The following is a 23,652-nucleotide window of genomic DNA, read 5'->3' as shown; positions in this document are numbered from 1 at the left end:
TGGCGTGTTGACATCGCCATCTTGTGTAGGGGGGGGAACGAAGTGGCGAGAGTCGACACCGCCATCTTGCGTAGGTGGGGGGAACGAAGTGGCGTGAGTCGACATCGCCATCTTGCGTAGGGGGGGAACAAAGTAGCGTGAGTCAACACCGCCATCTTATGTAGGGGAGAACGAAGTGGCGTGAGTCGACACCTCCATCTTGCGTAGGGGGGGACGAAGCGGCGTGAGTTGTCAACACCGCCATCTTTCGTAGGAAAAGGAAATAAAAGGCTAAAAACTGCGCAGTACCTCTCGCGAAATTCACGTAACAAGAGCAGAAATGTGCATTGTCAAGTTTACGTAAGTTGATTTGAGACATCATACTGACATTTGGTAAACGTGTGTTTGAGTTGAACTAAAAGCTGCTGAAAATGTGCACTGTATGGAGTTTGAATGCTCTCTCCTGTTCTGCATGGGTTTCCTCAGTCTTGCCCGGGTTCCTCCCGTTGCTAAAAACAAGCTTAGCTGGCACTGTTACTGGCCAAACGTCGCAAATGCTGAAACATTACCCGCAAATTACTCAACCGTTGATTACACTCGGCACAAACATCGCCCCCCCCCCCCTCTACTGGCAGGTCCACCTCCATCAGCCACGCGAAAGAAAACAAAAAAATAAGAAGAAAATAAGAAATAAAGAAAAGAGGGACGGACTGAATCGCCATCGTGGGTGACGAAGCCCGCCCTGCAACCCCTTGCCACGACAACAGCTGGGGGGGGGGGAGGGGCTTCTTTATGACGTCACAAAGCTGTGCGTCACGTGGCCACGTTCCCCCGAGTAATATGGCCGCGGTGTGATCATCGCTCCCGCGTCGTCACCCACCGATCGCAGCTCCACACAGGACACACACAGAACACACAGGCAACACGTGCGGGCCGCCCTTGACTCGTTGCGGCGGTGGTCGTGTCGCTCCGTGCGAGTTGTAGCCAACAGCACCAATAGCGGAGCTTCCCATCACAGCCACACCACCACCGTCACCACCACCATCGTCCCAACCACCACCGTCGTCGCTTGTGCGTGTGGTTGTGGTTCTGCGTTGTTGCGTCGCGAGAGGCGTAGGGGAGAAGTTTGCGATGACGGGACGCGGCACCGCGAGCCGCTTCCTGCAGGCGGTGCTGCACAATGGCGTAGGCCGATTCGTGTGTCAGCTGCAGCGGCTCACCATCGTGCTCAGCAAGGAGTCGCACTCAAGCAGGGACATGAGGTGAGCGAGAAGGAGATGTTAAGAGAGGTGTAAGAGAGGAGAAGGGGTTTCTATTAGTTGGTTCTTTCGGTAAGTCACGTAGGTAGAGAAATACAAATAAAGTGAATAAAAATATTATTTATCATTTTATTCACTTTATTTGTATTATTGTTTTTCTATCTACGTGAATAAAATGATGAAAATATTTTTTTTTATTCCTATTCACTTTATTTTGTATTATTTTTCAATCTACGTGACTTTACCGAAAGAACCAAAAAAATAATACAAATAAAGTGAATACAATTATTTAAAAAAAGCATTTTTATTATTTAAAAAATAATTATTAAATCATTTTCTTCACTTTATTTGTATTATTATTTTTCTATCCACGTGAATAAAATGATAAAAAAAAAGATTTTTTATTATTTGTATTCACTTCATTTTTTTTTTATCTACGTGACTATACCGAAAGAACCAAAAAATAATAATACAAATAAAGTGAATCAAATTATAAAAAAAAGCATTTGTATTATTATTATTTTATTTTTATTTTAAAAATAATAAAAATGTAATTATAATTTTATTCACTTTATTTGTATTATTATTGTTCTATCTACGTGACTTTACCGAAAGAACCGAAGAAGGTTTTGAGAAGGGGTTTAGGAGATTCAAGGTGCTGGTTTTTGACATGCGTCCACACGACACATGTTCACTCCACTGCTGGATGAAGGCCTCTCCAAGCCTTCACAACGTTGTCCCTCATTAGTGCCATACTGCTGGCGTAATACAATCAATATTAATCCCGTTGTCTATCATTGCCATCAACATATCACCACCACCACCACCGACCACAACCAATCAGGGCCGCTAATCAGCATCAACACCAAAGCTATCAACGTAAATCACCACAATCACTTCACCACCATAGTCAGGAATGCAGTTCGTGCCCTCTGCTACAAACACTAGCTCAGTAGCAAGCCTTTTATAGTTATAGGTTAGAACCTACCGAGATATTTCGGGTTATCATACACCTATCATATCACCACCAGAATGTCGAGAAGGTCATAAGTTCAGCAGATGTTTCGCTTTAGCAGGACACGTTTCTACATAAACAACGTTGGAAACACAGAGATGAACTGATGATGGACGCTTGTGTTGCGCCCGAAACGTCGTTATTTATTTTCTACTTACGTGACTTTACGAAAGAATCAAAGAGTATGGATTCCTGCAGTCACGAAAGCTTCAAATCAAGAATGAACTTGAGTTGCACTCACGACTTGCTGTACAGGTCAAAGTTGAGAGAGAGAGAGAAGGGAGAGTGTGGCTTATATCTTTGTCCTGTATCCACATTGATCTAGGATCGGTATTCAACCGATGTTTGTCAGAATCAGAATATTAATACTGGAGGAATCCGATGAGCTATAAAGATTTTTGTTCACAGGTAGAAAAGTAAATGGTTTTAGCTGTGTTATTCGTCATTGGAAATAGCATTTATTTTTCTGGATATGAAACAATCTATGGAGTTATTGGACGCCGGGTGTCGCTGTTACCATCCGATTGAGTATAAACCTCAGAGGGATTGTGGTTGTCCTCGGCTGTTATTCACTCATGTCTCGTGATTCAGTAACAAGGATTGACGACACTTTTTTCAATCGAATTATAACATATCCAGGCGTCACATTGGCTTAAAAGTATCCTTCAATCGTCCGGGTACAGAGGAACATCTGTGCCCTCTTGAAGAGCCTTATGAACACGAGTTAAAAAGTATAAAGACTGCATTATGTTTTTTCCCGATTAATCCGTATTGTAGCCACTCTTCCTATAATTATCAGAAAATACTCTTATCCCAGTTAAATTATTTACGTTATCAATGCATATACGTGGGTAATATAAATCAGGAAGTGGTGGGAAATGCTTATTATTATCTACTGCTTGTTGTGGATAAGAGCAGTGTTCAACTTCTTGTTGGACAGGTACTTGGGCTGTCAATAATTTGATACAAATCGTTTGTGTTGTATTCACCTGCAGGGATTTTGTGGAAAACCATTTGGTTGACTTTGCAAGGCAGAACAAGGCGACTGTCATCTACGTTGTACCAAGACAAGATTCCAAACCAAGGGTTATTGCAGAGTACTGTGAGTATAATTACTTTGTGGAACATCTTTGAACAAAAAACACACGAGTATTGTATTATACAAGTGGAGCATTGTTTAATCCCGTCACATGTTTTAATGACATTCTGTTACAGTGAATGGCACTGTTCGAGATGTTTCGGTGGAACGCAAGACATCAGAGGAGATCCTATCGCAAGTGAAGCTCATGAGCACTCAGTCAGGGCTGGACATTGTGCGGATCCGCAAACCGTTCCACACTGACTACCCCAGCATTCAAGGCATGTGGCAGCCTTTCACCAACAAGCGACCGACCATTAATATCGAGATGCAGAAGAAGATAGCTGCCTGCGTTGAGACGAGCAAAGGAGACACCAGCATATCCTGATCCTATACATGAATATATTAAACTTGATTGAACACATCTACGAAATGAATATTGTTTTTTAATGTTAAACGATGGGTTTTCTCAATAAACACATTTGGTTAAACGACATGAAAACAATAGGTATTGAATATTTGAAAATGTAACAAAACTGTATTCTCGTGGCGTTAATAAAAGTCACGTTGGTAAGAAAAACATTTCCTACTTGATTCAAGGGCTCTTGCAACTCATCTGCTGTGCCGTTGTTGACACGCATTTCCTTCCACCCGATCTTGCATTGCGTAGCATTGTTTTCTGAGAAATACTTTTGTTTGTATCAACATGGAATGGCCCTGTATCTAAAACAAATAAGCATTGTCACTTTGATCTATTTGCAATGCTTTTGAATTGCCAAGTTCCCCATGCTCCCGGAGACCGTTGAAGCAAGTGGCAAGAAGGCTTTAGACACGTAGCACTGGTATTTGTCATCAGCATGCACATATTTAAGAGCGCCGTAACAAATTCTACATTCATAAGTCACATGGCAATAATAGGTACTATTTTTGTGGTAAAATGAATATGCAATCCATCAACCTTCATTTTCAATGAGGGTATTGTAAGGTTATCGTCCCGCCTTGCACCCGAAATGTAAAGCAACACCCAGCAGAGGGCAGCAATGCATATGATGTATGCATTGACAATTTTAATTTGCCACGAGGCTATAAATATGCGCAAAGAAGCTTAAGTATGCAATACTGTACGTTTCAAAAACAACCTGAGATTTTGGGATCATTAGTGGATATAAATCTATTGTTTATAAGATAGTATTTCAATGCATGTATTCATTGTCTTAAGACTTTCGATACATGCACCTCATGGCATGTGTGGGAATACGGGTATGTTTTATTTTTTACTAAATGTATACAGATAATACACTTACATTTAGGCATTCGGAACAAACAAGTCTGTATGAGCGTGACTTAAAAAAATAGATGGTAAGAATTAGACCAAAAATAATGAATTCTTGTTTCACAGGTCTGAATCATGGCAATTAATCATCAAATTGCCAGAGGCGATTTGAGACTGACCTTTGGGGACAAAGGTCAAATTTCCTTTTGGAAATACATTTACCATATTTAGTGCAACTTAATAGATTTTTTTTTTGAACAGATGTTCCGTAAACACAGAAATTGTGAAATTATCTGATCGTTTTCATACATATTTAAGTCAATGGAAAATCTTACTGAGGTAATTTACCAACCATTCATGAGCAACTTTAGTCACCTGCAAACTTTTCTGTACAAAGCACCCCAGCAACAGGGCTGCTACGTTTTCACTTTCACTAAACTAAACCCACCAAAGCCATACAATGTGACAATTTGCAATGTCCTGGACAGGTCTCACGGTGGCTCACAAAGGGAACAATACTGGGCATGCTGAGAATTAATGGCCCGTTTCTGATAATGCTGCCTGCACTGTGTTTTGAAATGTTTCTTTTAAACAGAAAGGGAAAGGTGACGCAAATGTAACCATCTCGTATTTGCCGACCACGCTCAGCTGGGTCTGCACTGAAAGATAACGCGCTCGTCTCATTCAATTTCCATGCCACTCGCCAGGTGTGTGCCACCCAATCTGGCTGGTCAGCAGTTCCTCGTGAGTTTAGTCGGGCGGCGGTTGACTGCTGCAAAGTAAAGGAAGTTCATCAAATTTTAGACACTCGCTGATGATGTGATGCATTCTTCCAATCTGCTGCTCCACAAGGCGCCTTTTACCTGTAAGCCCGCTTGCTTAAGCGGGACACAAGTCAATAACATATATGGGATTAGATTAGTGTGGGGCGTATTATTTAAGGAAGTTAAATAAATATTACCTTAATTTTTAAAGTATACCATTGAGGTAACCTTTCCCTATTAACATTGGTAAGGGGTTTTAGCCAAAGGTTTATAAATTAAACCAGGCATTGGCTATTCATGCATCACAATGGATTACACTTGCATGTGCTTGTACGATATTTAAGCTTTGAGGTCGGGGAAAAAAGAGTGAGAGATAAGCAAAGGACTACAGAGAAAATGGTTAAATCATCCATAATGCATTATTCCACGAACAGCCTGAAAGCATTAAGAGAGCTGTCACAGTACATCACGTTAGTCCATGCCTATTTGTGATTTAGCTTTTCACGAAGTGCTTAAAAGAATAAAATGTTAGTCTTGGTACTCCACAGAAAGCATCACATTTCAGTCGTACAGAACCATGTTTATCCTATACATTTAAATCACAATTCAATGCCCAATATTTGCAGAACGTGTTTTTGTGTAAGTACAGTTTTACCAGTATTTTTTAATGTTCCCTTTTAATGGGTGAGTGATTACGGATGGACTGTATTTACTCGTGTTTGTTGAGCATATTTTAGCATTTTCATCACAGATCATAATAAATTACTGCTAAGAGTGAGGTGACTGGGTGGTTCAGGGGTCAGAACTGTCAACATAACCAAAATACTGGGTTCAATCCAAGGAGATCCCAGATTAAAAAATGTAGTGAGTTAATGTTCTCAGCACAGCCACCAATGACTGTACAAAACAAGCACATTTTAAATTAGATTTTTTAAGTTGGCTAAAAAAGATAGCAGGGCACAGATAAAAGTACAGCTCCCGTAGAGTGGATAAGAGGTCCCTTTAAGGGATCCCAGTAGTTATGTGATACCAATTTCTATGGGTCATTGTCTAACAGAGGGTGATGCACTGTTTCGTGAGAGTTCCGTACGGACTTCATCTCATGACATCATGTCAATAGCACAATCGGATTAATTGCTGGGGGGGGAAACAGACTTATAAACAAATGGAGCAAATGGCCATTGTGGCTATAACCCACAGCACTTGATCATGTTCCAACAGCTTGTAATGCTAACTACTCTGGCACGTGTCATGACCGATACTGCAAAATCCGACCATGTCCGTCCAGTGCTCGCCGAGCTGCATTGGCTTCCAGTTGCCGAACGAATACATAAGGTTTTACTCATGACACACAAAGTGCTTGCCACAAATAAACCACAATATCTTGCTGATCTCGTCAAGGAGAATAAACCATCACGCGAACTCCGGTCATCCTCCCAGCGTCTTATGGCTCGCCATCGAACAAAGACTGTCACCACATTGAGCGCTTTCACATGCGCTCCTGTGGCCGTCTGGAACACCCTTCCGATATTGAGAATCCACTGGAGCTGTTCCCTGCACTTTTGATTAGAATGGTTGGTTACGTACGGTGCGAGAAAAGTTCAACATACATACAAACTGCCCCCACAGCAAAATATAGTAAAAAACTTCAAATCTAGATAGTAAATACTGTAGTAATGAGAATAGGTTTTTCACTTTTTTCTGGCAACAAACGTGTTAAGATGTTAAAACACCAAACTGAAACCTTTTACAAGGAATCATGTCTGCATTTACCACAATACTTGTGGTCAGAATGCAAACAAAAAACATACTCTGATAATATATGCATTGTCTTTTAAACTGATTGGTCCACACGATTCCTTGTAAAAGGTTTCAGTTTGGTGTTTAACATCTTAACACCTGTTTTGTTGCCAGAAAAAAGGGGAAAACCTATTCTCATATTTTAGTACTGGCAAAGGAGGTCCCATGATGTAGCTGCTCACCCCGAGCTCTCATTACTCAGATAGTGCATTGTATTTGTGCTGGCCGCCTTTTGGCGTCCTCTGGTCTAACACTGTTTTGAGACAAGGCTCAAAAGAAAGCCGTCTCTAGAGTGGACCAATCAGTTTCAAAGACAATGCATATATTATCAGTGTGTTTTTTGTTTGCATTCTGACCACAAGTATTGTGGTTAATGCAGACATGATTCCTTGTAAAAGGTTTCAGTTTGGTGTTTAACATCTTAACACCTGTTTTGTTGCCAGAAAAAAGGGGAAAACCTATTCTCATATTTTAGTACTGGCAAAGGAGGTCCCATGATGTAGCTGCTCACCCCGAGCTCTCATTACTCAGATAGTGCATTGTATTTGTGCTGGCCGCCTTTTGGCGTCCTCTGGTCTAACACTGTTTTGAGACAAGGCTCAAAAGAAAGCCGTCTCTAGAGTGGACCAATCAGTTTCAAAGACAATGCATATATTATCAGTGTGTTTTTTGTTTGCATTCTGACCACAAGTATTGTGGTTAATGCAGACATGATTCCTTGTAAAAGGTTTAAGTTTGGTGTTTTAACATCTTAACACCTGTTTTGTTGCCAAAAAAAGGGGAAAACCTATTCTCATATTTTGGTACTGGAAAATGAGGTCCCATGATACTGTAGCAATGTGAACAAGAGAGGTGCACTGTGGACATTTACCTATGCAACATGATTCACACTGCCTGTTGAGGAGCCTTTCAAAACCATCACCTTACCCTACATTGCTGGGGTCACAAAAAAGATCTCCAAAATCCTGATTAAACACAAGATTCAGGTCCGATTCAACACAGCACATAAATCCGTGATCTGGTCCCGTCTGTAAAAGACGTGGTTCCAGACATACAGTACCCTGGCGTCTACAAACTAAGTTGCCTCTGTCGTAGCAGTTACATTGGAGAAACCAAACGACATGTCTCGGACCGCATCCGTGAACATAAAGCAGACCTGAAACACGGTAGGACAAACACCTCAGCCGTGGTAGATCACTTACAATTCAGTGGGCTCACATGACATTGACTTCTCCAAGACAGAGGTTCTCTGCAAGCCATCTGGCTACCATGAGAGATTCGTTCATGAGGCGATCCACATATACAAACACAGAGACAATTTCAACCGAGAAGATGGATTCTGGCTCAGCAATCATTGGAAGGACGTAATAAACCATTTCGGATCTTAACTGATTATTGTTCACGTTTACGGTGACTTTCAGACCGCAGTCCACTCACTGGCATTAACTGTGTATCTTGTGTTCTCCACAGGGAATGCATTATTTGCTCCGCTGCTGGTCTCCTGTCACCGCTCTCCCATTGACATGTTTCATTGCTTGTACATACTATTAACATTCCCTCCCTTTGTTAATGCTACCCCCTGCCCCCTCCCTTTGGTGCTGCTGATCCTGCATAATGCATGGGCATAATATGACTTTGAAACCCCCCGCCCACCTCCTACGCATTTCCCATGAATATGCTAAATTCCTCTTGATATGCACATTATTTTAAGGCGCTCTTCTTCCACCTCCAACCCAGCTTATATATAAGCTCCAAGCTTGGCAGTGTCTCATTCTTCACCTGAAGACGGCTGCTTGCGTTGTAGCCGAAACGTCGTGAGAATTATTTTATTATGTTTTATTTTTATTATTGTATTACTTCCCTTCTACGTGACTTTACCGACTATTCTTTGGTTCTTTCGGTTAAGTCACGTCTAAAGATAAAATAATGAATTAAAATAATAGCAACGTTTCGATTGCAACACAAGCAATCATCATCAGGCATAAGAGAAATAGCAACAAAAATCTAACTAGAAAAACTATAGACAGACATACAAGCAGACAGACATCACAAGGACACACAGCGAGAGGACACATATCGGCACAGAGAGAGGGGTCGTTTCTGTGACGGTCCCTTAAATATAGGGAGGGGGGGGGCGGGGACGGAGAGAGGGAGGGGGCAGAGAAAATTAGCATATCAATGAGTGGACGGCAACGTGTTGCTGCTGCGCAAGTAAGATGACGACGTGGCACGGCACGCAAGCTTGAAAATTAGGAGAAAGACACACTAAAATTAAATAACCTCGCAAAATATCGAAATGTGATGTAATGCAACACAGAGAGTCGGTCAACACACAATTAACGCATAGCCTGGTTGATTACGTATTTCAAAGATTGCTAAGTTAGAATTTAAGTGTGAAAATTCCAAAGAGAGGACACAGGCAGAGAGAACAAAAAGCCAGAGAGAGAAAAAAGATAAGCTTAAAACTTCCCCGTAGAAGTGGTTCAATCTTAATTTTTGGAGCTTTCGTGACTGCAGGAATTATTCTTTGGATCTTTCGGTTAAATCACGTCTAAAGATAAAATAATGAATTAAAATAATAGCGACGTTTCGATTGCAACACAAGCAATCATCATCAGGCATAAGAGAAATAGCAACAAAAATCTAACTAGAAAAACTATAGACAGACATACAAGCAGACAGACATCACAAGGACACACAGCGAGAGGACACATATCGGCACAGAGAGAGGGGTCGTTTCTGTGACGGTCCCTTAAATATAGGGAGGGGGGGGGCGGGGACGGAGAGAGGGAGGGGGCAGAGAAAATTAGCATATCAATGAGTGGACGGCAACGTGTTGCTGCTGCGCAAGTAAGATGACGACGTGGCATGGCACGCAAGCTTGAAAATTAGGAGAAAGACACACTAAAATTAAATAACCTCGCAAAATATCGAAATGTGATGTAATGCAACACAGAGAGTCGGTCAACACACAATTAACGCATAGCCTGGTTGATTACGTATTTCAAAGATTGCTAAGTTAGAATTTAAGTGTGAAAATTCCAAAGAGAGGACACAGGCAGAGAGAACAAATAGCCAGAGAGAGAAAAAAGATAAGCTTAAAACTTCCCCGTAGAAGTGGTTCAATCTTAATTTTTGGAGCTTTCGTGACTGCAGGAATTATTCTTTGGATCTTTCGGTTAAGTCACGTCTAAAGATAAAATAATGAATTAAAATAATAGCGACGTTTCGATTGCAACACAAGCAATCAGCAATCATCATCAGGCATAAGAGAAATAGCAACAAAAATCTAACTAGAAAAACTATAGACAGACATACAAGCAGACAGACATCACAAGGACACACAGCGAGAGGACACATATCGGCACAGAGAGAGGGGTCGTTTCTGTGACGGTCCCTTAAATATAGGGAGGGGGGGCGGGGACGGAGAGAGGGAGGGGGCAGAGAAAATTAGCATATCAATGAGTGGACGGCAACGTGTTGCTGCTGCGCAAGTAAGATGACGACGTGGCATGGCACGCAAGCTTGAAAATTAGGAGAAAGACACACTAAAATTAAATAACCTCGCAAAATATCGAAATGTGATGTAATGCAACACAGAGAGTCGGTCAACACACAATTAACGCATAGCCTGGTTGATTACGTATTTCAAAGATTGCTAAGTTAGAATTTAAGTGTGAAAATTCCAAAGAGAGGACACAGGCAGAGAGAACAAATAGCCAGAGAGAGAAAAAATATAAGCTTAAAACTTCCCCGTTAAAGTGGTTCAATCTGTCTATAGTTTTTCTAGTTAGATTTTTGTTGCTATTTCTCTTATGCCTGATGATGATTGCTTGTGTTGCAATCGAAACGTCGCTATTATTTTAATTAATTATTTTATCTTTAGACGTGACTTAACCGAAAGAACCAAAGAATAATTCCTGCAGTCACGAAAGCTCCAAAAATTAAGATTGAACCACTTTAACGGGGAAGTTTTAAGCTTATATTTTTTCTCTCTCTGGCTATTTGTTCTCTCTGCCTGTGTCCTCTCTTTGGAATTTTCACACTTAAATTCTAACTTAGCAATCTTTGAAATACGTAATCAACCAGGCTATGCATTAATTGTGTGTTGACCGACTCTCTGTGTTGCATTACATCACATTTCGATATTTTGCGAGGTTATTTAATTTTAGTGTGTCTTTCTCCTAATTTTCAAGCTTGCGTGCCATGCCACGTCGTCATCTTACTTGCGCAGCAGCAACACGTTGCCGTCCACTCATTGATATGCTAATTTTCTCTGCCCCCTCCCTCTCTCCGTCCCCGCCCCCCCCCTCCCTATATTTAAGGGACCGTCACAGAAACGACCCCTCTCTCTGTGCCGATATGTGTCCTCTCGCTGTGTGTCCTTGTGATGTCTGTCTGCTTGTATGTCTGTCTATAGTTTTTCTAGTTAGATTTTTGTTGCTATTTCTCTTATGCCTGATGATGATTGCTTGTGTTGCAATCGAAACGTCGCTATTATTTTAATTCATTATTTTATCTTTAGACGTGACTTAACCGAAAGATCCAAAGAATAATTCCTGCAGTCACGAAAGCTCCAAAAATTAAGATTGAACCACTTCTACGGGGAAGTTTTAAGCTTATCTTTTTTCTCTCTCTGGCTATTTGTTCTCTCTGCCTGTGTCCTCTCTTTGGAATTTTCACACTTAAATTCTAACTTAGCAATCTTTGAAATACGTAATCAACCAGGCTATGCGTTAATTGTGTGTTGACCGACTCTCTGTGTTGCATTACATCACATTTCGATATTTTGCGAGGTTATTTAATTTTAGTGTGTCTTTCTCCTAATTTTCAAGCTTGCGTGCCATGCCACGTCGTCATCTTACTTGCGCAGCAGCAACACGTTGCCGTCCACTCATTGATATGCTAATTTTCTCTGCCCCCTCTCTCTCTCCGTCCCCGCCCCCCCCTCCCTATATTTAAGGGACCGTCACAGAAACGACCCCTCTCTCTGTGCCGATATGTGTCCTCTCGCTGTGTGTCCTTGTGATGTCTGTCTGCTTGTATGTCTGTCTATAGTTTTTCTAGTTAGATTTTTGTTGCTATTTCTCTTATGCATGATGATGATTGCTTGTGTTGCAATCGAAACGTCGCTATTATTTTAATTCATTATTTTATCTTTAGACGTGACTTAACCGAAAGATCCAAAGAATAATTCCTGCAGTCACGAAAGCTCCAAAAATTAAGATTGAACCACTTCTACGGGGAAGTTTTAAGCTTATCTTTTTTCTCTCTCTGGCTATTTGTTCTCTCTGCCTGTGTCCTCTCTTTGGAATTTTCACACTTAAATTCTAACTTAGCAATCTTTGAAATACGTAATCAACCAGGCTATGCGTTAATTGTGTGTTGACCGACTCTCTGTGTTGCATTACATCACATTTCGATATTTTGCGAGGTTATTTAATTTTAGTGTGTCTTTCTCCTAATTTTCAAGCTTGCGTGCCGTGCCACGTCGTCATCTTACTTGCGCAGCAGCAACACGTTGCCGTCCACTCATTGATATGCTAATTTTCTCTGCCCCCTCCCTCTCTCCGTCCCCGCCCCCTCTCTATATTTAAGGGATCGTCACAGAAACGAACCCTCTCTCTGTGCCGATATGTGTCCTCTCGCTGTGTGTCCTTGTGATGTCTGTCTGCTTGTATGTCTGTCTATAGTTTTTCTAGTTAGATTTTTGTTGCTATTTCTCTTATGCCTGATGATGATTGCTTGTGTTGCAATCGAAACGTCGCTATTATTTTAATTCATTATTTTATCTTTAGACGTGACTTAACCGAAAGAACCAAAGAATAATTCCTGCAGTCACGAAAGCTCCAAAAATTAAGATTGAACTACTTCTACGGGGAAGTTAAAAGCTTATTTTTTTCTCTCTCTGGCTATTTGTTCTCTCTGCCTGTGTCCTCTCTTTGGAATTTTCACACTTAAATTCTAACTTAGCAATCTTTGATATACGTAATCAACCAGGCTATGCGTTAATTGTGTGTTGACCGACTCTCTGTGTTGCATTACATCACATTTCGATATTTTGCGAGGTTATTTAATTTTAGTGTGTCTTTCTCCTAATTTTCAAGCTTGCGTGCCGTGCCACGTCGTCATCTTACTTGCGCAGCAGCAACACGTTGCCGTCCACTCATTGATATGCTAATTTTCTATGCCCCCTCCCTCTCTCCGTCCCCGCCCCCCCCTCCCTATATTTAAGGGACCGTCACAGAAACGACCCCTCTCTCTGTGCCGATATGTGTCCTCTCGCTGTGTGTCCTTGTGATGTCTGTCTGCTTGTATGTCTGTCTATAGTTTTTCTAGTTAGATTTTTGTTGCTATTTCTCTTATGCCTGATGATGATTGCTTGTGTTGCAATCGAAACGTCGCTATTATTTTAATTCATTATTTTATCTTTAGACGTGACTTAACCGAAAGAACCAAAGAATAATTCCTGCAGTCACGAAAGCTCCAAAAATTAAGATTGAACCACTTCTACTGGGAAGTTTTAAGCTTATCTTTTTTCTCTCTCTGGCTATTTGTTCTCTCTGCCTGTGTCCTCTCTTTGGAATTTTCACACTTAAATTCTAACTTAGCAATCTTTGATATACGTAATCAACCAGGCTATGCGTTAATTGTGTGTTGACCGACTCTCTGTGTTGCATTACATCACATTTCGATATTTTGCGAGGTTATTTAATTTTAGTGTGTCTTTCTCCTAATTTTCAAGCTTGCGTGCCGTGCCACGTCGTCATCTTACTTGCGCAGCAGCAACACGTTGCCGTCCACTCATTGATATGCTAATTTTCTATGCCCCCTCCCTCTCTCCGTCCCCGCCCCCCCTCCCTATATTTAAGGGACCGTCACAGAAACGACCCCTCTCTCTGTGCCGATATGTGTCCTCTCGCTGTGTGTCCTTGTGATGTCTGTCTGCTTGTATGTCTGTCTATAGTTTTTCTAGTTAGATTTTTGTTGCTATTTCTCTTATGCCTGATGATGATTGCTTGTGTTGCAATCGAAACGTCGCTATTATTTTAATTCATTATTTTATCTTTAGACGTGACTTAACCGAAAGAACCAAAGAATAATTCCTGCAGTCACGAAAGCTCCAAAAATTAAGATTGAACCACTTCTACTGGGAAGTTTTAAGCTTATCTTTTTTCTCTCTCTGGCTATTTGTTCTCTCTGCCTGTGTCCTCTCTTTGGAATTTTCACACTTAAATTCTAACTTAGCAATCTTTGATATACGTAATCAACCAGGCTATGCGTTAATTGTGTGTTGACCGACTCTCTGTGTTGCATTACATCACATTTCGATATTTTGCGAGGTTATTTAATTTTAGTGTGTCTTTCTCCTAATTTTCAAGCTTGCGTGCCGTGCCACGTCGTCATCTTACTTGCGCAGCAGCAACACGTTGCCGTCCACTCATAGATATGCTAATTTTCTCTGCCCCCTCCCTCTCTCCGTCCCCGCCCCCCCTCCCTATATTTAAGGGACCGTCACAGAAACGACCCCTCTCTCTGTGCCGATATGTGTCCTCTCGCTGTGTGTCCTTGTGATGTATGTCTGCTTGTATGTCTGTCTATAGTTTTTCTAGTTAGATTTTTGTTGCTATTTCTCTTATGCCTGATGATGCTTGCTTGTGTTGCAATCGAAACGTCGCTATTATTTTAATTCATTATTTTATCTTTAGACGTGACTTAACCGAAAGAACCAAAGAATAATTCCTGCAGTCACGAAAGCTCCAAAAATTAAGATTTACCGACTATTCTTTAGAACTGCTTTTTGTGTTTAGTTTTGTCGTTCCCTCGCACCTCCCATTAAGCACGGTTGGCATCGTATGGTGCGAAAGAAGTCAAACATACATTCATACCCCTTTAGACGTTTTTTTCTTTCCACTTATATCCCGAATATGCTTCTGACGTCATAGCATGAGTTTAAAAAAAACTTTGTCAGAGAATGGCTCATGGAAGCAGATCCATTTCAGATCCCTTCAAGTGACCTCTGGTCCGCAACAGTCATGGGTGGCTCTCTCCCACCCGTGCTGCCATTAACAGCAATGTTCTTCACATGATAGTAAAACCAACATTTTTCATTCTCAAGGCTGGAATTTTTCCGCATTCACTGTATAACCAAATTTAAGGGAGCATTTTACTAGTAGGAACCTCCTGGTTACACCAGCCCACAGGGGATTATTGTGTCCGTCCGTCGTGCATCCAAAAATGGGAGGGGTGGGGCTGGGTGGAGAGGGGAGGGTGGGGAGGGAGGGGCTGGGTGGTGAGGGAGGGGCTGGTGGAGAGGGGTGGGGCTGGGTGGGGTGGGGCTGGTCACCCCGTGGTGCCCTTATAAAACTCAACGTTTAACCTACTCACGCCGGCTTGTGCCCGCCCTCACAGTCGGGTATATTTGCGGAATACACCACGCCGCCGTTGACTCTGGCCATTGACCGAGCAACCCAACGTTCCTACCAGCTCCCTCCGCAGGAATGTGTTTAAGTGCAATAATTGCTTACCAGGCTGACGCCATCAACTCACTACGCTCGACAATTCGGGTTAATCACGGGCAGCCGTTAAGATTTCAATCCCAGGGATCTGTGGGACCAGCTGTGTGCATTGACCTGGCCACCAGGTGGCTCACTCAAAGGTTGCCTGAACTCTCGTACATGTAAGGGAATAGTTTTGGACGACATGTTGCCAAGTCTATTCACCGAAATCAGTTGCACGAGTACGTACTCTCAAGCAGTTTACCTAGATAATGTAAATGTTCTGCAGTGTTTGATCGAATGGATAACCTACGCGCAATTCTGTAAAATATTTGCGTCATCTCCGGGTACTCAGTGCTTTATTTCAGCTTTAAGCCGTAGAGGTGCAGCCCTCCAATGGTTTTCTCGAGCCATTGCTGGTGGAAGGACCTTGACTCAAAGCAAGCTTAAGAGCGGTGTTCATGTGTGGCGTCCCTCACACGGATGATGTCCTATCGGCAAAAGTGCCACCCCCCTCTGCAAATGAGTGAAGAACACTGCCTCTAGAGCCTCTCTGGAGGGTATTTGGCCTATTCTTCCACACCAGCCAGACATATTGGAAGAGCTGGGAGTACCCGCACTTTATCCCACCACAATTGACCTGCCGATCGACTTAGGGATACTCATTTATGCTGTTGGGTAGACAGAGGCAAGTAGAATTAAGAAACTTGCACCATTGTTTCAAATCTGCACCGGGAGATCCAACTGGAAAGCATTGTCGAGTGTGCTAACCGTATACCCCATGACAACATCCTCAGCTGTTTACCCTGTGATAAATTAATTTGAGTTAACAGCAGCTATTCTGCCTCCTAAAAAGCTCAGCTTTTACCGCTGAAGCAACGTTGCAAGCTGGATGGACACTATCTGGCAGACACACAGGAAACTGCTCTGTTTACTTTATTCTTGGCGTTTGTTGAAGCTGGAAAGGGGAAGAAAATGGGTTGTGCACACAGGCACATGAAGGAAGATGCTGTCTACAGGCAATATTGGAGCAAAACAAATCTGAACGATGCGATAAAATGGGAGGATATTTTGTGAAAACAAATTTGAAATGGTTTCCCAATTGGCAACGCTGTTTGGTAATGAAATTTCCCCCAGCTTCAACCAGTGTTGAAATGACAAGGCTAAACATGCCAAAATAAATGTAAACATATCGTGTACCAGCAAAACGTCCCTCTTAAAAAATATCTTTCAGCTAAACGTATGAAATTATTTTTGAGATGATTGAAAAACACTTAAATCTAATAACATATTTATCAAAATATGGAGGTGGCAAGCCACCATTTTCTATAACCACCGTGTTATGTAATGTATTGTTTACATTCATGCACAGCATATTTGTTAATTCACTTCTGGATGAGGACCTCCCCATGCTACAAAGGTCGTGGTACATGTGATTGAACAGAACTCTTATCCACAGATATGGGGGACCATTATCGCGGATCCAATTCCTGATTTTACGCTTATCCACGGGGTCATTTTCTTCACGGATAACCCCACGAATAGGAAGAACTTGCTACGCAACTCCTTTTATCATGGAAAGAAATCGAGTATTTGGAAGCCGCTTCGCAATGTATTCAGGAAAATGGGTAACAGGAATAGGGCTGCATATGACGCAAGTTTTTTGCGGATGAGAGTTCTCATGTACTGTATAACATGAACCATTGGTCTGGAGGTTTCCAAGAATAGGAATATATACATTTCATAACATATCACAGCAATTCATATTTAATAATTGTATCCATTTAAGTGGCAATACTTTGCTTACAATATACCTCTCTCAAGATGATATATTTTTAATGTAACAATTAAAATTCATACTCTTAGGTTTTTTATTTCTATTTTTTTTTTACCTACGTGACTTTACCAAAAAAACCTAAGAGTATGAATCCTTGCTGTCACGAAAGCTTCAAATCTAGAATTAAAATTCAGTTTAACATGAAGGCAGAAACGAATTACACGGACAAGGTAAAGTGCAGCCCTGAAATGTATTTCTCATGCCACTGCTGATTGAACTTCCACTAGCAGGAGCTTCAGAGAACCCCTCAATAGGGTATTTGACCTTCTCTTTCACGCTGGCCATGCATCTTTGAAGAGTTGTGAGTACCCACACTTTACTCCACCAACACAACTTACTGCTCAACAGCAGTGTCTCCATTTATACTGGTAGGAACCTCCTTATACTAATAGGGGTTTCCCCTTTTTTTCTGGCAACAAAACTGACACCTTTTGCAAGGAATCATGCTTACATTAACCACAATACTTGCAGTCAAATGCAAACAAAAACAATACTCTGATAATTTATGTATTGTCTTTGAAACTGATTGGTCCACACCAGAGACAGCTTTCTTTGGAGCCTAGTCTCATATGGTGTTCGACAAGATGACGCCTTTTGGCCAATCAGTTTCAAAGACAATGCATCAATTATCAGAGTATTGTTTTTTGTTTGCATTTGACTGCAAGTAAGCATGATTCCTTGCAAAAGGTGTCAGTTTTGTTACCAGAAAAAAAGGGGAAAACCCCTATTAGTATATTTTGGTACTGGCAAAGGAGGTCCCATGATGATGAAGGAACCTCCTTGTTACACCAGCCCACAGGGGATTGTGTCCGTTCGTACGTCGTGGAGGGGCTGGGTGGGGAGGGAGGGGCTGGGTGGGGAGGGAAGGGTGGGGCTGGGTGGGGAGGGGAGGGTGGAGAGGGGCTGAGTGGGGAGGGTGGGGCTGGGTGGGGAGGGGCTGGTCATCCCGTGGTGCCCATAAAACTCAACGTTTAACCTACTCACGCCGGCTTGTGCCCGCCCACAGTCGGGCATATTTGCGGAATACACCACGCCGCCGTTGACCCTGGCCATTGACCGAGCAACCCAACGTTCCTACCAGCTCCCTCCGCAGGAATGTGTTACAGCAGTGTGCAGTCTCCAACTCGTATTCACGATCTCTCTGCACTCAGTGCCATGAAGAATGGTCATTGCCCAAAGCGTCACTTTTTTCTATATTTTTCTCATTTTAAGACCGTGTCATTGAAGAATGTTGCGTTTTTGTTTTATATATATGCGTGGATTTTGGGGGATTTCATAAACTTGCACCATTGTTTCAAACTTTAGTGCCCAGAGATCAAACATGCCGACCTCTACATTGCAAGTCCAGTGTGCCAACCGTGACGTCAAAGCAGCCTCGCTGACGCCACAAGCACGTGCGGTAGCGTATTTCTGCTTTAAGTTGGCGTGCCATCAGTGTGGTGTTTAAGAAGACACCTGTAGACACTTCCTCATCGCTTCTTATCAAGTCAATCGTCAAACACAAGCATCTGCTGTTCTGAAAGGCATGCCTACCCATGCAGGGATATGGGCACACAGTATTGTCCATTACATTATTTACAGACCGAGTGATTTCAACAGTACTTGGAAAAAACATGTACAACCACAGTAAAAACGCACTACAGTAACAATCTTGAAACCACAATATTTATTTAGGAAAAAGCTCTAAAATTACAAAACCACAACCCAACAATTTACAGTACTGCTGGACAAAATACAACTCCTTACATCTTTATAAAAAATAATTTTAACATGTACGATACAAACCTGTTTGACCGCCACCTTTAACATTCTATACATACAGTATTGTACAGATACAAATGCAATCAGATGTGTAATACATAGACAAGTGGATTAATTCAGTCGTCAGATTGTAATCGAATCCTTGTGAAGAACAAATAGTGTTTTTTTGTTCTTCTGTGCCCCAATGCATTCACAAGGCCAACAACCAAACGCGTGTGCAATTTTAAAGTGTTGATGCTTACAAACAATGATACAGAGCTCATCTTATACGTGGCGATGAGGGGGGCCAATATCATGGATCCTATTATCTGCACAGGTGCAATTTGTACCCACTAATCCGTGGGATTTTTTTGGGATAATAGCAAGAATAGGTCCACGGATAATAGGTGTTTCAGAAACATGTTCGGCTCCAGCGGATAATAGTAGTCGATGGTAATATTGTCACGGTTAAGAGTTCTGTAACTACGTAATCATGATCCAATTGACACTTCAATCAGTGTCAATTCTAGACACTGTAAACTACTGGTTTAAGATCATTCATATGCAAACATAGTATTTCATTATTAAAACTGCTTTATTTGTATTTTGTATTACCTCCCTGAAGTGATACAATTAGCTATTACAAAGGCAACAATTGATCTGCATATTGGCGAAATATTCACGGGCACTATTTCTTGCAAATAGATTGACAACCAATTTTGTGAAAATTGTTCACCGATCGATGCATTGCAGTATTAGGTCAGTGTGCTTGATTTCAGACTGGCTTATTAGACATGTGATGTGCCCAACCATATTAGCGCAGTTAAGGCTGATGTATTTTAGCTGTAAATCAACACCGAGCAAATGCCATTTTAATGCTCAACAGCCCAGGTAACAATTAATTCTGTGCATATTTACACGACAGTATTTACACGCGAGCTTAAATAACTGCACATGTGCTAAACAATGCGTAATTTTAAAAGGCTAATTACAATAAGCTAGTTCACAGATGGAATTTATTGAGGTGACTGCTTCACTTACTTTACATCAAATATATACAGCCATGTAAAATTTATATTTTAAAAGCTAGAATGAGTTATACAACTTGTCGGGCAGGTGGGTTAATGAAAAGACCATTATAAAATATACATTTCAATAAAATGTGGCATAGATACTTTCGTGTCATGCTGGAATTCTGTGCCTCGTTCAGGTGAAAGTGACTCAATATGAGTCGAAAATGACAAGTTCACTACAGTGCTGCGAATCAAAGATGCACCGTGTTTGAGACATCAGTTACAACAGGATTCCACTTAACTGCGGAGGGTTTACCCCACTTATCCACAGGGAGAATGCAATCACGTATAATCGCAGATAGGATGAATTTCCTGATGAACGCTTATCCGTGAAAAATCTTGCAGATAATTGGAGTTATGCCACAGAAAAATGTAAGGGTAATACCGACAGCTATTCCGTGGGTAATAGCTACATGACTCCAATTAACAGCAATAATAGAAAATAGCTTAAAACAGGAATCCATTTCACAATGCAAGACGGGAAAGGCTAAGGCTGTGGAAAAAAATGAATGGGGAGAATAAGAGCATGAATACTAGTTCTCAAATCCCTACAGCTCCCATGGGTAATGGTTTCGAGGATTTTTACAGTTTTGTTTTACAAGGTTTTCATTATCAAAGGCGACTATAATAATTGTGGGACACTTTTTTTACCTTTGAACAAAATTTTATCGCATTCAGATTTTTTATACTAAATAAAGCCTAGATAACCGGCACATATTTATCACTGGATAATTTGGCATCTAAATTAATGTATTACGTTTGCACCCATGTTACAGCATAAAAAATTGTGATCAGGAAAATGTACATCCCCTTTAAAAACCAACCTCTACCAGTGTATGCAATCAAATGTTCCCATAAGTAACCAGGTAAAGTACATGAATACACAAAGGATCATTGGTCCTGAGAATGTGCAAAATGGGAAAGACACAAAACCGCGTATGGAACAGTTTTCATTCAAAGCACAGACAGTTCAGTCTGTCGACAACAAAAATTACCGACAAACAACCTGGTCACAAAAGACAATATTATCCAGCAGAATGTTTAATCAAGCAAACTTTAGGCCAGTTTCAACCTTGTGGAACATCTTCCATAATGTTGAATCGGTCCAGAGGTTTCCTGCTTAAATAAATGCTGCTGGATAACATGTGAATGGAAAGGCAATAGGCCAATGATTAAAATATATTTGCATGTGAAGACTGTCGATATCTGTTATGCATGATACTCCACAACAAAGCAAAATTATGTCGGCCTCAGCGAACAAATGCCCTCCCCCATCAAGATTTGGCTTGCAAGACGGCATCTGCTTTGTGGGGCCCAGCGACACATTATCCCGGTGTGGGAAACTTCCACATCTGCCGGGGCCCCATGGGGGCGGTCATTGCAGTAGAAGCTCAGCGCTTCTCCATGTTTCCGCTCTACCCCCGACCCCTGTGCGTCCTTTCACACCACAGGGTTCTGGCCCCAAGGCACATCTGAGCAAAGATAAACCACTTCACAATGTTGCAATGTTTACTGTGGGCCCAAGTTCGAAACTAAAAACATGCCAACAGCGCAGATATGGAGCTCTTGGTTATAGCTTTCACGTGACGTCTCTGTTTGTGGATGCAGTTATACTTGAGCTTTTATTCCGCCTCTAAATATTAATGTCATTACAGAAAAGAGCAACAATACTCTGCAAGGCCACACATCGTTCCCCCCTCAGGCTGCTTTCGACTTCATATGTGCAGTGTTCTAAATGACAAACTGTCAAGGCCACATTGTGTCTCGAAGCAGACGTTAACTTTTACAGGAAATCTGAATGGAATATAAATGCCTTCGGTGATTATAGCTTGCTGTTCTAGAAATTAACGGAACACATTTCATAAAGAGAACGAATGCACAGGTTGTGTCAGTGATTGAATCATTATTTGATTCACAGCTCTGTATTCAAGCATTCTGACTTGGCAATCAGTGCCTGATCAGGTTCGTATGCTTCAGCCATTCATAATTCCAAGCCAACATTTAAAAGTTCCAATGTGTTTCATTACAGCCGTCCATATATCTTCAAATGCAGATGAAAGTCTCGGTTTGCTTTGGGATATTTTACTGCCTTCACGTAGATAGGCATTCAACTCATTTGTCAACCACACCTGATCCAATGTGCATACTCCCCCCGCCAGCTCTTGCTCCCATCAGACACCTGAGACTTTGCGAGGAAACTGCAAGCGTTTGCCAGTGACCACGTGGCTTGTGTTCCGGTCAACCAATGACCACTCCAAAAGTACAGGTGGAGAAGAATATGATCTTAAGAAATGGACATTGCCTCAAGGCAGAGTGGCTTGTAAACACTGTCGCCCAATATCACCAATGGGTCCGAGGTCTTGGAACAAGCACAAGTGGGAATAAAAAGACAAACTTTCATATTGAGGTCTCAGCTGTTGGCCCAGATGTGTCCGCGATGATAATAAATGGCTTTGACTCTGGACCTTTAGGTATCGCATTTTGCTCCAAGTCTTTGGCCAAGTTTTTGGTTGGTGTTCCAGGACCTTTCAGCTTGTCCAGGATGCTTTCCCGACTGCTGTAGAACACGGGAGCATTATGGTGGTGTCCGTTCGGTCCACGTTTGGGCGTTGAACAGCAGTCCAGGATGCCGCCGTTGGGTGACTTTGAGGCTCCGCAGCCCACCGTTGAAAGGTTGCAATTTTGCCGGTTTCTGAGCAGCATGTAGCAGAGGAAAATGATGACGAGGATCGCAGTGGCGAGAAACAGGGACAGAACCACCACCACCGTGCTCGTATGCTTTTCGTTGCGAGGTTCGGGCGTGAGCGGATTGTAACTACCGCCGTCGATTGTGATGTTCACGAGGTACCGTGCGGCCAGCTGAGAAGTATCACTTTCCACTGAAAAGCACTCGTACGTCCCATAGTTGTCGTACTGGGATGAAACCACAATAAGACCGTCCGGCCGCAACTCTGAGCCCTGCGCTGGGGCCAGCGCCTTGCCGTTGTGGAGCCATGTCGCCTTCGCCAATTTGGATCGCAGCTCGCAGTTCAATTTAAAGCCGCCCCCAATAGGAACGGCGACAAACACGGTGTCCATTTTTTCTGCTAAAATAAAGAATATATGCATTACACATACATATAAAATGCAGGAAACACGCTGTCGCAAAAAGATGCAGCCCTGTGGTGACTTGCTCACACTATTGGTCGCGCAAGGGCCTCCACTAGACAGAGTTCAAGAGAGTCTCTCTGGAGGGCACGAGAGTAGATCTCTCTCTCTAGCTAATGTGTTTAATGGAAAAATCTAATTACGTTTAACTGGACAAATCTAATTATGTTTAACTTATGGAGAATGCAG

General features: G+C 41.9%; 2 protein-coding genes across 3 annotated transcripts in view; one reads left to right on the top strand and one right to left on the bottom strand.

The window, feature by feature from the left end:
• Positions 1–209: 209 nt before the first annotated feature.
• MRPL43 (mitochondrial ribosomal protein L43) lies at positions 210–3,911 on the top strand. The gene is made up of 4 exons (XM_078599296.1): positions 210–339; positions 615–1,241; positions 3,249–3,355; positions 3,469–3,911. Exons 2-4 carry the CDS (start codon positions 1,111–1,113, stop codon positions 3,717–3,719), a joined length of 489 nt encoding a protein of 162 aa, XP_078455422.1. The 5' UTR covers positions 210–339; positions 615–1,110; the 3' UTR covers positions 3,720–3,911.
• Positions 3,912–19,154: 15,243 nt separating this feature from the next.
• LOC144721571 (semaphorin-4C-like) overlaps positions 19,155–23,652 on the bottom strand; it is a 60,494-nt gene continuing 55,996 nt past the window's right edge. Inside the window, exon 15 of one of the 2 annotated variants that reach the window (XM_078599291.1) lies at positions 19,155–23,399. In XM_078599291.1, the coding sequence (XP_078455417.1) occupies positions 22,714–23,399 (686 nt within the window). In that variant the 3' untranslated portion in view covers positions 19,155–22,713. Of the gene's footprint in view, positions 23,403–23,652 lie in introns of both variants that reach the window. The other variant, XM_078599290.1, reaches the window with a different exon arrangement.

Source organism: Lampetra planeri, chromosome 12, assembly GCF_965212315.1.
Source record: "Lampetra planeri chromosome 12, kcLamPlan1.2.h2, whole genome shotgun sequence".
NCBI classification, from domain to species: Eukaryota; Metazoa; Chordata; class Hyperoartia; order Petromyzontiformes; family Petromyzontidae; genus Lampetra; species Lampetra planeri.
The sequence above is the reverse complement of the archived record's forward strand: the minus strand, read 5'-3'. Positions and strand labels throughout refer to the sequence as shown.

What these genes read in the sequence shown, in the direction of transcription:
- MRPL43 (XM_078599296.1), top strand. Translation starts at nt 1,111, where the DNA reads ATGACGGGACGCGGCACCGCGAGCCGCTTCCTGCAGGCGGTGCTGCAC. An exon ending in CACTCAAGCAGGGACATGAG is followed by an intron (nt 1,242 to 3,248) that starts GTGAGCGAGAAG and finishes ATTCACCTGCAG; the next exon opens with GGATTTTGTGGAAAACCATT. An exon ending in AAGGGTTATTGCAGAGTACT is followed by an intron (nt 3,356 to 3,468) that starts GTGAGTATAATT and finishes ATTCTGTTACAG; the next exon opens with TGAATGGCACTGTTCGAGAT.